This window comes from Lissotriton helveticus, chromosome 12 (assembly GCF_964261635.1).
Source record: "Lissotriton helveticus chromosome 12, aLisHel1.1, whole genome shotgun sequence".
Lineage (NCBI taxonomy): Eukaryota > Metazoa > Chordata > Amphibia > Caudata > Salamandridae > Lissotriton > Lissotriton helveticus.
This window is the reverse complement of record NC_136073.1, coordinates 550,549,496-550,566,234: the sequence shown is the minus strand read 5'-3', so window position 1 is coordinate 550,566,234 and position 16,739 is coordinate 550,549,496. Positions and strand designations below refer to the sequence as shown.

The 16,739-nt window shown below is 46.2% G+C and overlaps 1 protein-coding gene across 1 annotated transcript in view; it reads left to right on the top strand.

Annotated features, from left to right (window-relative positions):
* Nucleotides 1-16,739, top strand: part of CDH16 (cadherin 16) — a 755,818-nt gene that overhangs the window by 100,256 nt on the left and 638,823 nt on the right. The window contains exon 2 of the mRNA XM_078671187.1: nt 8,259-8,316. Within this exon, the coding sequence (XP_078527313.1) occupies nt 8,272-8,316 (45 nt within the window). The 5' untranslated portion in view covers nt 8,259-8,271. The remainder of the gene's footprint in view (nt 1-8,258; nt 8,317-16,739) is intronic.

The following is a 16,739-nucleotide window of genomic DNA, read 5'->3' as shown; positions in this document are numbered from 1 at the left end:
CTTCTTTTACTCTGGGCAAGTCTTGTTCACAGGTGTGGGGCTCTTCTTCTGTCCTCTTTGATGCACCCCGTTCAGAGTTGAGGCTCTTGTGTAAGGGGGTCCTTTAAATCCTAGATTTAGGGGAGTTAGGGGTTTGGGAGCTAGTGGCCAATGGGCAGCTAGTCCCTGCAGCTAGTCCACCCCTGAGGTGACCACATCTGGGGATGTAAATCACCTTTTTCTACCCAGAAACCTCTATTCTGACACTCCTAAAGCTGTTAGAAATAAAATGTTAGTGTACAGACCATGCTGCTATCCCTGAAGGTGTGGCTAGCCTTCAGGGGGTGTACACCTCCTTGCATAACTAATTTCCCTCCTGCCTGGGTGCAAATGTGCCTGGGGCAGGGGTAGCCCTATTTCCTTCACTGGGAGTCAGCCCTGATGCATATCAGAAGCAATGTAACCTTTGAAGCTCACTACCTTTATGTGCCACTTTACTAGCCTGCTTGGGAAGAGGGAGGTGTGACCTCCTTCCTTCCCAAGTCTTTGTTCCGGCTCCTCGGAGTGGTCACATTGGTTGGCAGGAGGTCAAAATCCTGTCTTGGTGGCAGCAGGTGCAGGAAAGGCAGGCTTGCCAGCCAGAGCACAGAGAATATAGCCTCTAAGATAGCCACCCGGTTACATGCCACATCCCCCAGGGCACGAGATTCATGTCAAGTGTGAGAAGGCATGTTGTTTGATACCAAAGATGACATATTTTGGCATTACTTTAGAGGAGCTGCCAACCTCGAGAATGCCCGGATGGCAACCCATGTTATCCTATGGACTGCTAACACTTATAGTAGTTTTAGAGGGGGAAGGCAACTATAGGGACATATAGGTCTGCACTTGGATGATGATGCCTTTGCTATGGGTGCCTGATTATATATTACAGATAATGTATTGACTATGCTACACTTGGTGAGGCCATCATTCGAGTTTGATGAGTTGGCATTGCTCCTGCAGTCTTCAATGGCAGGCCCACTATCAGTAATTTGCTTGGGTCACCCATGGTGCCACAAAACCATGCTGCAGCCCTGGGGACCCCTTTACCACCTATGCCCTGGGTACCCCTGGTACCATATACAATGGACTTGAGGGGGTAATGTTTTTGCCAGTTTGGGATTACCAAGTCAAACATAACAGTTTTGGGAGAGAGCACATGCACTGGGGTCTGGGCAGAAAACTTCAGTGAACTCTCAGAGTGAGAACCATCAGCATTTGGAGCAAGAAGGGGGGTGACCTCCCAAAAAGGGCACTTTCCTACACTCTCATTCACTCACATCCTCACTGTTCTCATTCAATTTCATTCACTCATAAACACATTTATAAAACGTACCTTGGATTTCCTGCAGGTGACTCTTCCAAGTTAGCAGCAGGGAAAGGTTCTAGTTCTGGACATAGGAATTAGAAACCGGGTAATGGCCAAGATCGTGAGGGCATATTAACATTCATCTATTTACGCATACGCTTAAATTCTGAAATAGATTAGCATGGTAAAATAGAAAATGCTGCACTCATTTGAAGGAGGACATCTAACGCTTTATTACACCTTAAACATGATTTTGGAAGTCAATCCTTGAGTTTAATATTAAAAGTGTATGAACAAAAAGCAGCAAGCCCAGCAGTGTGTGGAGCAAACCAATAGGACTCTACCAAGGCAAGGAATTTGCAGATAATTGAAAGTAATTTCTTAAAGTCTCTGTTAAAGTTGGAACCAATGTTAGAAATGGGGTAGCGTGGTGCAGAGCGGGCGGGCCAAACTCCAGAGGACATGTGCAAAGCATCCACACAGTATACACATCCGACACACAAGGCACACCACAAAAATAGACCACAACAGATTAGGTGAAAAGAATAACTTTTGTATTGTGTCAACCATATGATAGTAATCACAAAAATCCCTATACTGCGCCAACTGGCGCCAGGGCAATATGTACAAGGGGGGATTATTTACATGGCAGGGCCAATCGGGCCACTGCCAGAACCATCGCAGGAAGATAAAGGTAAGTCCATCAGCTTTAGTCCTAGGGGAAAAAAACACCTTATCAGTAACATAGGGCTTCAGGCCGGAACACCTGCAACGGAAACTTCTTTGCATGACAGTAATATTCGGCCTAGGAACCTGTGGTATCAATCACAGTGACATAACACATTAGGTATGAACATCTGCAAAACGTATAACAGGATCTTAGGCATGCACATTGGGCATAGAAATACAAAATGCTTAATCAGGTGGGCATTGGCATCAAATGCATAAGAGTAGGCTTAGGTCACCTTAGATCCGGCACATGTCCATTACGCATAAATTCAAATAGGCATAAACAGAGGAACATCGGGGCCTCCTCCTTAACACAGGTGCATCATTTCATAAATCATCCCTGGGCCTAACCTAAAACATTCTAATAGGCCTCCCTTTAGCATGAATCCGGAGCATGCAGGCATCCTAGCATGGCGTCAGGCAGGATCAGATGGGGCATACCACAGCAGTGGACATACGACAGCAGGCATGAAATCTCATTAGGCAACGGACATATCCTATATGAGCCTGGAGACATAACCCATATTGGCATAAATGCAATAGGCCGGGCATGGAAACACATTTAGCATGGGGCATTTCCTAAGGCGTAAAAGCACATTATGGAGTTTATCAGCATACATGAAACATGAGGCATGCATAAAGATATGAGCATCTCCATAAGTAGGAAAACATTAGATCTGAACAGGTTAACATTGGCAACTATTCCACCAACCCAAAAGCAGTGTCTGCAGGCCCAGGGTGCATTCAAATAGGCTGGAAGTATGTTAGCAGCGGGGCGTCACACCTAGCATTCGCATGGGCCACCTTAGGCATAAAGGTGGAGACAGCAACCTGAGCATACACAACATTAGGTCAAACAAAGCCATGTATTAGGTAGAAATCATGAGGCAGGGAATCCCATTACGCTTACAACCAGCCGGGGAGCTGTACCTGACATCACCTTAGCAGTCAACCACCTTGTGCTGTCCGTCATCTGAGACCTCCCCAGACACTGTGTGCCCCAATCGTTGCCACTGCCCACTGTCCAGCGGGGCAGTGGTGTCCAGCAAAATTCACCCCAGTCCGTTGGAGTCCCTCACAGGTCTCTAATTATAACAATGCCCCCAGATGTTGCAAAAACTGTTGCAGCGGCCCGCACTGCAGCGCCGCTGTGCCCGGGGATGAGTGCCAGTCCTCTCGGTACGTCGGGGGGCCTCAAGCACCGACAGTGTGCCTCGGCCGCCCCCCCCGACAGTACCCCACACGCAGCCCCACTCACCGGCGGCTCCTGGACGCTGCCCCTCTCTTGTGGCCTTCTCCTAAGGGGTCTCACACACTTCAACGGGAGGGGGCAGGCACCGACAATGTGCCTCGAGGCCCCCCTCCGTACTCTCCAGGCAGCCCTCTTCACCGGCGGAGGCAGGGTTGGTTCCCGCCCTCTGTACTCTCCTCACCTCACACGGCTTCACCCGGGTCCCTCTGGGCAGGCGGGTCTTCCAGACAAACTTCAGCCAGCACCAATCGCGGCGCGGGTCCCCTCATCCAGCCGGACATCGGAGAAGCTCCGCCCCTGTCCCGGCCGGGCTGCCTGACTTCCGCGTCGCATCTGCGGCGTGGACTCCTCCCAGGCCGCAGCGGTGATTCCAGGCGGCAACGAGGGGTAGGCTCCCTCTTACTCTGAAGTGGACAGCGGGGTGGGCACTCATCGTAGTTCAAAGCCAGACAGTTCGCCCAGGCTGCGGTGGTGAGTTACCTCATAGTGGCAATTATGCGGGGTGGGCACCCGCTGGGTTAATTAAGCGCACCAACGAGGGGAAGGCTCCAGTGTAATTTCAGAATACGTCGAGCCGCCATTACGGGCTTAGTAAGCACAAATGTGGCCACGCAGAGCTTAGGGGACTGCGCTGCAGGAGCCCAGTGGAGGGGCCACAAGTCGGGCAACAGCAATCTATAAAAGTCCTGGGCAAAATAGCGCTTAGGCGATTACAGTGTTTTTAGTAGCACAGTGCCGGGGGGCACACTTCTCTTAATAGAGCGCTGTAGGCCTCAGCTCCTCTTCACTGGCACTTTGAGGATGGCGCTCCCAAGGCGCTAGGGCAGGAGACAGTCAACAGAAGTATAGCGCCCACTAAATATAGCGCTCACTAGGCGCTAGGTCCCACCAGCAGACTCAGGGACAGCAGGTCGCGTTCCTCACCTCCTTCTGGGCGCAGTCCATGGTGCTCCTTGGCAGTCAGACAAAGCGCTCTTCTTCCTCAGGCGCTAGTCAGCAGAGCAGCAGGCACAGTTGTAGTGCTCACGAGGCGCTAGGCAGGATTGCAGCAGGCACTACTGGGCCAGGTTAGTGGTCAGTGGGTACTCATCAGTACAGGACAGCAGCTCCTAGGAACCATCATCCCATGTAACGCGGCACTCCTCCTGGTGCAGCAGCCTGAACTCCAGCAGCGGGCTCTCACTGGCCCTGTGGACAGTGGAGGGGTGCAGATGGCCTTAGGGGCCAGGAAACATGCCCATGTGGCGGCACCCCCTGGCAGCAGGTCCCCTCTCTCTCAAGTCCACGCTCTGACTGAGCACATGGTGCCAGAGACCTCCTACTTATACACCCCTCACCCCCTCCTACCAGACAGTGCCAGAAGCTTCTAGAAGCATCTGGGGAAACTGGTTCTAACTAGTCTAGGGAGAGGAGTAGAGCACCCTGGGTGCCAGGCTTCCCTCCAAAAGCTGGGTTGGCTGGGAACTGAACAACTAGACTGCTAACCCACCACAGTCAGGTGGCACCACACACAGCCATGGCATCCATTTTAAAAACAACATTTCACCAGGGTGCATTCTTATGATGGGGGAATTATAGGTGCGTAGACCATTGCATCACATTTAACATGTCATCTCACACCACACATGGCCTATACATTTCTCTACCATGGGGGAGATAACCTAAAACAGATGGGTGAAAAGCGAAAAATTTCGGGAAAAAAAGGGCCGAGTCCAACACCCGTACACCGCTGGTAGCATTGTATATGGAAATTGAGATTTCAGACATTATGGCACTAAGGCTTGTGTTGTATTCAGTGGCGGCCGGCACAGGTAAACGCAGTGAGGCGGGGCGAGGGCATGGTGGGAGGGGACGAAGTCCAGAAACGACGGAATAGGTATAATGAAATAAATAAATAATATCTAATCCGTTGTTTGTCGACTCCCCCTGCCACACCCTGCCATGCCCCATCGTGCTTACCTGTGACAGCCGCAGCTGGTTGTATTGGCTAAGCCTTACCAGGATCCACCATGGGGAAATAGACTTAAAGCCATAACAGAAGTATCTCCCCAGGGCAAAGTCTGCACAAATTTGTGGGCAGCCATGTTTAAAAAAGTTTCTTAAAGTTAGAGTTTGATCATTTGTGGACCAATCCTGTATTTGTTTGTCTAGGTGCTAGCAAACAAGCTAAAGAGACATATTGGTTGCTTAAGTATGGGAGAATGTTTGATTTTTCAGAGATATCGTCATTGACCGCCAGTTACTTTTTACTAAAACAATCATTTGAAATGGAGTGTTATCTTCCTTGTATACAACCGGAGGCACCTCAAACTTGTATTCAATTTAGATTGGATACACTCTCTAATGCAGTTTATTTGTCAAAGTTTAAAAGAGCCCCAGCAAGCAATGAGTACTACAGTGGCCGACATAGTGCAAGTGCACGATAATGCAATTTATGTTTTTCTTTTCTTTACAGAGTTTAGGGTTTTGCATCACAACTGGTTAGTTTCTTTATTTAAGTGATTCTGTATAACTTCATGTACTAATACCCTGGCACTTTACTACAGAGCAGACATCCTACAATGTTCTTGTCTGTAGCAAGTTACACTTGGACAGCATGGGTCACCTTGAAAAAACAGTAATGTGATTGAAGCTTGGATCATCGACGTGTCCTGACGATTAATGGTGCTTAGTGCACTACTAATGCCTCATTTTATCATCAACGTGTTTTAGAGTTATCATTGTTGGAGTGTTATGACTATGAGTATTCTATGAATGATTGTAACTTTTAACTACATTTCTTATTTTAATTGTTATGGCGTATCCTGAAGACTATTAAATATCACAATATGTGATTTCATAACTTCAAGGGCGTAGCCGGACTGCAGAGCGGGGACAGGATTATGACAGGAAGACCTTGCTCAAGCCCTCTCCCAAATGCAAAAAGAACAGATGATGGACTGAATGCTTAATTAATCAAACATTCACCCTCAGTCACAGATCTGGGTTAAATCCATAGATTTTTTGCTCACCACACCGTTCCAGTTTAGACCCAACCATATGCTAATCAGTCCTGAACCTGCTTCCCATGGGAACAGTCTGGCCGAAACTGCCAGGCCAGGCCCTCCCTGGTCCAAAAACAAGCACCCTGGGACAGGTTTTGGGGTATCACAACTTATCAGCCAGGCTAGCTTTAATCTGGTGACAAGCACTCTCTCAGCTAATGATGGGGCTGGAAGCACAGCCCTGTTAGATGCTGGGACAGGGTTTGAAATTCCACCACTACCACTCTGCCTGGATTCTCATTGGGCATGGGGATGCACTGATTAGTGCCTCGGCAGAACAGTTTTAGCAAATATACAGTGCTGCCTGAGGCATGTGCAGTATGTCAGGTGATTAATATGGTTGGTGTCCATGTGAGGGGACATGGCTGAAGTAGTCCCTCACACATGCATAATTCCAGTATTCATTCACAGAGTGCTGTGTTCTTAATTAGCACTTTGCAGGTGATTCATGATGTAGCACCATCAGCCCTACTCCTCTCATCAGAAGCCAGGAGAGGACTTGAGATCTGACCTTCACACAGACAGTGTACATGAAAACATAAATGAAATACATTTCACTCTGATCAGTTATCTGGGCTATTCGGTGGTGACTCACAGGTAGCTGGGTACCAGCCTAACCTTCCTGTTGATGAGGCACCACTGCCCTTTTCACCTGAGGGTGCCATTACCCACTTTCTTAGTCACTAAAGGGCTGGCAGTTGACTGGTTCATATAAAACCCTGGGGCATATTTACAAGCTCCTGTCGCCACCGGAGCATCACTTTTTTGACGCAAGAGGTCTAACACCATTTCCCATATTTACAAGGTGTGGCACTAACGTGGCTTAAGGTCACCTTGTAAATATGCCCCTTTCTGCCGCTGTCCTCTGCAGCAAAGGGTCGGGCAATGGGTGTTGCTGTGACTGTTCCACCGCAGCACCCATTGCTTTTTAACGCTGCCCCAGATTTACAAGGCTGTGGCAGTGCCAAAAACAGCGCCATTCTAACACCATGGATTACCAGGTGTTTAGAATGGCAATCTGAGGAGAAATTATTAATTTCTCCTCATTTTGTTGCGCCTTCCATTCTGCAACACACATAGAAAGAGCAAATCATCATGAATGATTGTTTAAGAGCAGGAAGGTGTCCCATCCTGCACATAAACAATCGCCCACAAGCACAGGCACCCTCGCAACATTCCTGTGAATTTGTTCACCGCTCTGACCTCCAACATTTTTTGTGACAATGCCACACTGTTCTAAGAACCTGCATCACTAATAAAGCAAGTTCCATTAAGCGAATGGTTCACAAAAGCACACACTTGCAATGAAGAGCTGGAGCAATGAGTCACTCTCTGAGTTTGCTCACCCCTCCCTCCACACATAACAAACTCAGACTCTACTAATCAGTGGCCGGCAAACATCCATGCTTGGTAGGGACCACACCGCCTGCAACAGTAATCCTTTGGGTGAGTCAGTGGAGACTGTGTCCACATCTCCACTCTCCTAGTTCTCCCAAGAAGCAGAGGTATACAGTTCTCGCAGTTTTACTCAAAGAGTGTGTGTATTAAACTTTCCACAGGTTGGGCGAGGGGAGCTACCAGTCACCCTCATCAGCCAATCAATAAGAGCAAAGTGGCTAACATGAGATTTGAATCAAGTACAACAGCAGGAAAATCATACCCCAGAGATCAGTCACAAAGTTAGGAGTAGTGATTACGAGGAAAGTATTTAAAATATATGTACTGTGTGTATCAAATATTGTTCATAGATGTGCTACAAAAATGAATTCAATGAAAATAAATGAATGTTAACGTATGATATTTTGCTTTGAAAGCCATTAACATATTGTGGCTCTCCTTCACATGCAAATGATACATCTTAGCATTGTCCTAAATCCTCTGATCCCCTTGTTGTTTGCCACAGGGTATTAAACAGCATGAATCCTGCCTGGAAACTGACTGCCTGGAATCTCATTTTTCAAGTAAGCAACCTATTTTAATAAATTCACAGCATGTTACATGAAGTTTGATGGAGACACTGGGGAGTGCATGATGGAGAAAAATGGATCAGCTGTTGAACACACACCATGATTGGAATAGGACAAAATGATTGCTGTATCTTGATTGCTTTCTTGAAGGAACAACCTTTTCCTAGGAAATCTAACCTCTCAACCTCCAGGTCATGAGGTGAAGATTTATCAAACCCAGTATTGATATGGTCAGCAAGCTAAGCTGGGAACTGCACACTGGGAGAAGTGAGAAAGGACTTAATGATAGTTTCATAAGAGAAAACCATGACCTAAAATGGAGCTAATCAGATCACTTTCATTGTCTTGTTCCTACTTGCTGCAGGCCCCCCTCAGAGTACAGGAATGGGAGGGAAGGCATAAATGAGCCCCCTACTTAGGCCAAAAAAGAGAGCATTCATGCCTCCAAACTAGATCTGAAGTCAGGCAGTCCTGTCAATCAACAGCTGAGAAATCTGGCCATAGAGGCATGAGTGGACTAAGGCAAAACGAGAGAGTTTTCAAGCATTCTTTCTTAGTGAAATATATGCTGGGTTGTCAGTGGCTGTAGGAAAGTGAAATATTATGTGGTATGGCTGGGTGTTCTTACTATGTAATATTATTGCAATACCCCAAAGATGGTCCTTGGAATCACACTCATAAAACCTTAGCTCAGTCCTGGTAGAGTGGTAAAGACAGACCTGCCAACTAGAAAATAAAATTGGCAGTTTTAGAAGGGGATGTGGCCTTGGAGGGGCCATGGCTTTATGCTTAACTACCTTTAAGGCCAGTCTGCCCCCATGCGTTGCCCCCATAGACCTCCTTCCCCCCTTTCAAAAATACACAAAGGTTGCTGGGGGCGGCAGGTGATGTCCTGGGGTGTTTTTCACATCTCCTAATGGACATTGGCTGTCTACTGCCTCCAAAGAGGAGCTCAAAATCTGCACTCTTCAGTCTTCACAGCTCCTCTTGCTTGCCACCAAGTGATTTTGACTCCTCAACAGGTGATTGTGTGAAAAGAGTCTACATTGTGTGGCACAGTCCCACCGTGTGAATTGGCAAGTCTGAAAAGAGCATCCAGGCTTTACTAGAGAAACATTTGTTAAGCCTTTCAGAGTACCAATTCGGACAATAAGTAATTGACATGACTTGAGAGATATCCAACACCAATTTATCAAAATAGAGTGTATTTTATCTTAATTTAGACACCAAAAGGATTGGGATATCATACATATAACCAGAGTTACGTATTTTTGAAACAATATTAAATCAGTGCAGTAAAATACATAGACAAATTAACTCTGCAGTCAACAGTAACATCCACTAGTGACAATTGGAAACTTGCAGGCCGAGTTATTTAGAACCCTTATCAGGGCAAGGTCATGCGGGCCCCAGGACCAGACACAACAGTTAGATCAATTTTACCTAGCCCGTGGAGTCCTGGTGCAGAGTTGTTGTGCCTGTCCTTGGTGCTGAATGAGAGCAGCAGGTGGCGCACTGGACCATCTGGATTTGGGCGATCTGATTCTTTAGATCCAATGAGCGTTTTTACCCGCAGTATGCAGGGGACTAATGCACTAGCCCAGGGGAGACTGAGGGTGTTTCTGGCTTCCACAAGGGTCCCTCCCTTCAGGGGTGTTGAGTTTTACCCAAGGTCGAGGGTCGTTCACTCAGATCCAAGTCTGTTGCCTCAGGGAAAAAGAATCCCTCTTTTGCTTTGTGGCGGTGGGCAAAGTCCAGTAGTCATTGACACGGGTCTCCTCTTGGTCCTTCCTTGAAATAAGATGTTCAGAACTGAGGTTCTGGTGTCAGGGGGTTCCTTAAATCCGAGAGTTCAGGGTGTGGGAGCTAGTAGCAAATGGACAGTTAGTTCACCCCTGTGGTGACCCCACCCAGTGGTGTAGGTCAACTTTTCTACCCATAACCCGCTATTTCTGCCCTCTTAAAGATGGCAGAATTCAATGTTAGGTGTACAGGCCAAGCTGCTCACCCTAGAGGGGTGGTCAGTCATCCTAGTGGTGTACACAGCCTGCATAGCTAATTTTCTGCCTTGCCCAGGTGCAAACACACCTAGGGCAAGGAGAAGGCTGTTTCCTCCTCAGGGGGACAGCCCAGATGCATATCAGAGGCAGTTTGGTCTTTGAAGCTTACCTCCTTACTGACCCAATTCACTAGCCATCTGGGGAGGAGGGAAGTGTGACCTCCTTCCTGCCTAGCCTTTGTCTCTGACTCCTGGGAGTGATCACACTGCCTGGCAGGTGACGAGAATCCTGTCTTGGCTGCAGCAGGTGCAGGAAAGTGTGGGCTGGTCAGTCAGAACACAGTAAAGCCAGGGGCAACCAGGGGTAACCTCTTAGGGGCCCTCTGGGTGCATGCCATGTTACCCAGGGCATGAGAATCATGTCAGGGGTGAGAAGGTATGTTGTTTGATACCATGACTTATTTTAGTGCTACCATAATGGAGCTAGCAATCTCGAGGGTGCCCGGGTGGCAGCCCATGGTATCCTATGGATCTCTAACTCATACAGTGGTTTCTAATGGGGAACACCACTATAGGGACATATAGGCTTGCACTTACATTTATATACTTTAAATATAAGACATCCTGCCTCCTGGGCTAAGGAGGCCTTCCTTGGGGGTGTCTTAAATACATTATAGGCAGTGCATGTGACTGTGCCACACATGGTAAGGGCAAAGTCGAGTTTGAGCAGTTTGCACTGCTCCTGCAGTCTGCTATGTCAGGCCTGATGTCAGTCGGTTGCATGAGTCACCCAGGGTGGCACAAACTCATGCTGCTGCCCTGAGGACCCCTTTACCACTAATGCCCTGGGTACCCCTGGTACCATATACTAGGGACTTATAAGGAAGTAAAGCTTTGCCAATTTGGGATTGCCAAGTAAAACATAACAGTTTTAGGATAGAGCACAGGCACCAGGGTCTGCGCACCAGACTAAAGTGCACCATCAGAGCCATAACCGTCAGCATTTGGAGCACAACGTGGGGGGTGGCCATACAAAAAGGGTCGCTTTCCTACAGTGATACTGCATACAATGATAGGGTCATCCTGAAGAAGGACATGAGGGAACCCTGATCCTTGCATGTTTCCCACATTTTCATTACCCTTGGGCGGAATGGGGACCCCTGAAGAGTTGGGGGCCCCCATGTGCCACAGTGACTGCTGGGGCCTGTGTAACACCCCTGTGTGTCCTCAGAAATGGGTTATCAGGCTTGGCTATTGTTAGATGATGTGTAATAACCTCCGATAGTTAACATGACTCTTGGAAACCTCACCTTTTGTCTGTACCAATATTGCACATATGTGAAAAAGAGGATCAAAAATCTGAATACCCTAAAAGTTGACTATTAGCTCCCTCTAACTAAGCAAGTGGATTATTCCACAATCCTGTGTCACCTGATCTTCAAACATGCTTTCCAAGCCCTGAGGCGGGCATCAGTCCTGAATAACAGAGGAGCTGAACAGGATAGCAGAACCTCTAATCTAGTGAGTTAGGCAGGCTCAGCTACCTGCTACCTCTCTCCAGACCACCGGTGAGACAAGCATCATTATCACATTTATTTTTAAAGTGGGAGACTATGAGCAAGTGCGAGACATACAGGGGCTTCATTTAAAATCACACTAATGGGACGAAGCAGGTTAAGACTGCAATAAAATCCAGACTGCAGTGTGTTGTTAAATCATTGTGTAGGGTTTGGATTGTGGAATGTCACTAACAATGTTTGAGACATGGGTAATTGTAATTTTGAAGGGTCGGTTGCCCAGATGCCTGGTCAATTGGTGAGTGGTTCTGGTAGAAATAAAGGAATGCTCCACTTTCAGAGTCCAATTGGCCATTTACGATGGACTAATAGACTCAGCACATGCTGATCCCTGACTATTGTTTGCTGCTGCTCAAAAAGTGCAGTATAAGCTTCTGTAGCACAGAAGCTGCCTGCCACAGCCAGGCTACCAATCGGAAGTGCATGCATAGGTTGCCCTTCTGAAGAACAGGCTCAGAGCTGGCACCAAGTGTAACTTTGCTTCACTGATCAGAAATAAGCGCTTTCACATGACGGCTCAAAGCACCAGGCATTTGACTATACCTTGAGGAAAGGAGCATCAACCATCTCCATCTCTGAATTTGGAGATAACTCACGAAGGATCACATGTCTCCTTAAAAACTTTTTTTAGAGCAGAAGATAGACTGCAAGGATAATCAGTGAGCTGGTAGTACACCGGGACCACGGCAATTGAGAGGAACCAGTAATTTATCTCAAAGATAGGTTTATGAACATATGCATTCTTTAGAGCAAATGACGCCAAAAGTTCCACCTGGATGCAGGTGAAGATGGCATATAGGTAGAGTCAGCATCTTTAATGGCCAGGAAGAATATATTAATTTTCTTATTTCATGACTGCCACTGCATGACACCCCACCTATTAACTTTTGCACAAGGGGCAGATATGAAAACATCCCCAAATCATGATCCTTAAGGGGAGCAACTGCTATTGTCATCTCCAGTATGGATATATAGACATCCTATGAAAGGAGATTCCTCTTGATCTGGCATCTTAGAAAGGGAGTCTAGATAAAGGAATCCCTTTGAGTTATAGCACATAAGTCTAAGCAGTAGTACTTGTTGGTCAGCTTGAGACCACTCCCCAGAAATGGAAGTAGCTGAAGGACAAAGGGCAGACATTGAAGGTGATCTTGGTTGAAGGGCAAAAAGAAGGCTCATCCCTAAGGGCAGTTCATGGGCAAGCTGTGCATATTTATAGATTCGGTACTAGTGGAGGAGGAGGGGAGCTACAGTTGACATGTACATTATAGACAGCCATCGGATCCTGGTCCAGGCACTTTCAGGAAAAAGAAAATGGGCTGCCTAGGTAGGCCGGTGTATGTGTGAAAGCAAACTAGCCAAGTGAACTTGACCTCTGGCACACAACTGACAGAAAGGGTACAAAGTACCCTAGTTCTATGCAGCTTTTACCTAACTTGAGAAGACAGAATACTTTTTCTGCAGTTATTACCCCTTCTGAGAAGCTTCCATTTCCTATGATATGTTCCAGTTGTATAGTCAGGCAGCAACCCCTGATCCAGATGTGTCTGTAATAGAACAAAGTCCCTTGAAGGTCAAGTTGAGAAGAAATGTGACTTGTTGCTCCATATCTCCCGAATTAGTCATCCCTGCCCTGAAACAGAGAAAAAAAGATGCTAAAAGTGGTTGAGCAGTAATTAGGCGCTGAAAGCAAAATACAAATTAGTTAGTAAAGAGCAAGCCAAGATTGAAAACAATCTCTTTATTTCACTTTCCACCTTGGTGGCCATATTTATTGAAGCTGAAGCTTCTCCACACCATTCTTTTAATACAGCACTCCTGACTGTGCAGGGAAGTGGGAATGTCCCTGGATCTCCTTTAGTGTGGAAGAAAACCCCAGCTTCAGGCTAATGTGTTATGATACTTTCTCCAATTGAGAGCATTGGTAGTGATTTCCTTTGATTTCCGGCTTTACTCCCTCCCTCAGGTCCTCATCTTCTTCCATTTATGCTCTCCTCTGTGATGGTAGTGCTGCAGTTCTGTTGCCACAGCCTGATTATTCATTAATGATAATGCATGCTGCAATATGATCATCGGCTTAGGCAATATGCTCATTTGTGGCCCAATTAGCAATTACTGCACAAAAGATGGCTGCAACTCGTGCACCTACCAATTTCCGCTAACATGGGCTGCTACCTATATAGCACAACCAATTACCCTGAAAAAATAAGTAATCAGCTCAAGCATCTACCACAAATTTTGATAGACCAGGGTTATTCACTTTAACTTCAGGATCTTAAAGCCCTGAGCCAAGTACAGTCTACAAGGCAGGTAAACCTCTAACTGCTCCCACTTTGTTAGCAATTGGAGTTGTTCTTGGCATGTAAAACAAAGAGCAATCACTTGGTAGGTATCCTTCAAGCATAGTTGTTTAAGCCATTACCCTTTATTTTGAAGCAACGATTCACAATCAGTCGTTGAAGACTTGAAGATGTATTAGTGGTCTTGTTTCCTTCTACTTTCCCCCACCAGAACTATGTGGCTTATTTACCAGCCCTTCCTCCACTGGTACATCACTTTTTCTCTTATTAACAGTGACTTACCAGCGGCGCAAGGCACTTGCAAATAAGCCCCTATGTTTTTAATAAATAAGGAACAAGAAGGTCCAATTTAATCAGAACATTTTTTCTTCAAAACTCCCTTCCCATAAAAATGATTAGTCTTCTGTGAGTTTTGGAGACTGGAAAGGTTTTTTTCCCCATTGTGAAATATTTGTTTTGATTTATTACCCACCAATTTATATTTGTATTTTAGTCCTCAAGGGAGTCAACCACACGTACATCTAGGCGCTATAGCAGCAAAGGTTCTGGTATCAAACATATTACCTGCATAAGAGACACATCAACCATCTTTAATAACTACCGATGCCTTTTTGATTTTATCCCTCATGCAGTTCACTTTGAGATCAAATATTCAGTCTCCATGCTCATATCAAACTGTAATGTATACCATCATTCCCTGACTACTCATGACAAATAAGGATGTTGCTACATTTAACCATCTGCAGCCTTAAAGATGATAACAAAGGACTGTTTTTAAGTAGGTCTTCAGCTACACTTGTGTGTGTTTTTAAACACCACTGTCACCTAGATTTGCGCACACCCATCCAATAAGAATTATTTTGCTTTAATTTTCTCAGCTCTTTTGTGCACTATGGACTCATTATAGGCATTGGTTTACCCGCCACTCCATGAGGTAATTTACAGATCACCTCAGCAGGACCCTTAGGATAGGCAGGTCTTACATAGATAGGTCTTGGAAGTAGGAAAATATTGTATCAATGGGCCTGTCAGTTCCATTGTCTAAAGCCTTTAGGAAGGATTCCCCTATGGTCTTCGTAAGTGTCAAGGTCAAACACCTCAGGTTTTTATAAAAGATCTTTCTAACATGAAGAAGTGTAAGTTCATCAATATAGAATCAAGGATACTAGAGTTGTCTTATTAAATCATAATCAGCAGTGGTGCACCTTGACGTTGGACTCTTTCTTAGGACCCTCTATCCTTTCAGTGCATTGACAGATACCTTGCTTACTTAACTACGCAAATTAGACACTAAATTGCTGTCTGCAAATTCTGTTTGGATTCCTTCACAAGACCTGAGCCAACCAGTGTGTGTGAGAGGAGGCAAATGACATGTTATGTTATGTATGTTCTGTTAATTAATTTGTAAAGCGCATCTGTTACCCGAGGGTGTCCTGGCGCTATCTGCTGCCCCTAGGGAGAAGTAGGGTGCACAATCATAAACACAGATCTAGAATAACCAGGTTTTAAGCATTTTTCTGAACGGGAGTAATTCGGGGCAGCATCTCAGATGAACGGGGAGCTGGTTCCAGAGTTTTGCTGCCCCAACCATAAATCTCTTACCACCCCACCGGGCCTTCTTCACCAGTGGTGGTCTTACCAATCTTTGCCCTGATGAACGCAAAGATCTAGATGGTGAGTACCATTGCAAGTGATCTTGGAGATAGAGTGGGCCCTGCTTCTGAAGAGATCTAAAGACAAGGCACAAAGCTTTAAAATGTATCAGTTGTCTAACCGGCAACCAGTGAAGTCTACGAATTTCACTAGAGATGGGGGAGAATTTAGGTATGCCAGAAATCAGCCTGGCAGCTGTGTTCTGCAGCAACTGTAGCCTCTGCAGCAGCCTGTCTTGGATGTTTAAATAGAGGCTGTTGCAGTAATCAAGTCTTGACATGACAAGTGCAGTAACCACCGTCTGCCGACTCTCCTTGGGCACAAGGGGGAGAATTTTCTTAGTGGTTCTAATAATAAACATCGTGGAGGATACCACATGTCATTTGGTAGCATCTTGTGCAAGCACTAGTTGACCAACAGAAGAAGTACACCTGGTTGATTGTGTTGTGACTTCATTCAGTATGATATGCAGTTACATGTCAGGGGTTACATCGAGCATACCCATGCTAGCCACTAACATAGTCCAGGCATTCGCTCCCTGTAATGGCATACTTTGCATTGAGTTAAATGCACTAAGGTGGACTTTTAGAATAACAGAGTTTTGGAAGGACAAGAGAATAATCTTTTTTAATATGTCTTTAACTGTGGCGTAACACAGGTCCCCGTAGCCCCCTGTGCTGAGGGGGCCTGAGCTGCAGGGCCCCCTCAGCACAGTACTCGGGACATAGAGCTCCTGATTAAATCCGGTGTGAGGGCCCCTCCATGTACCTTGCAGGGGGCCTCTCAAGTTTTGTTACACCATTGGTCTTCAAATAAATATTGCAGTGGTCATTGTAGTGTCTTGCGATATTTTATGAAGGAACCCTTTTGGCTCCTAATGGTCTCCAT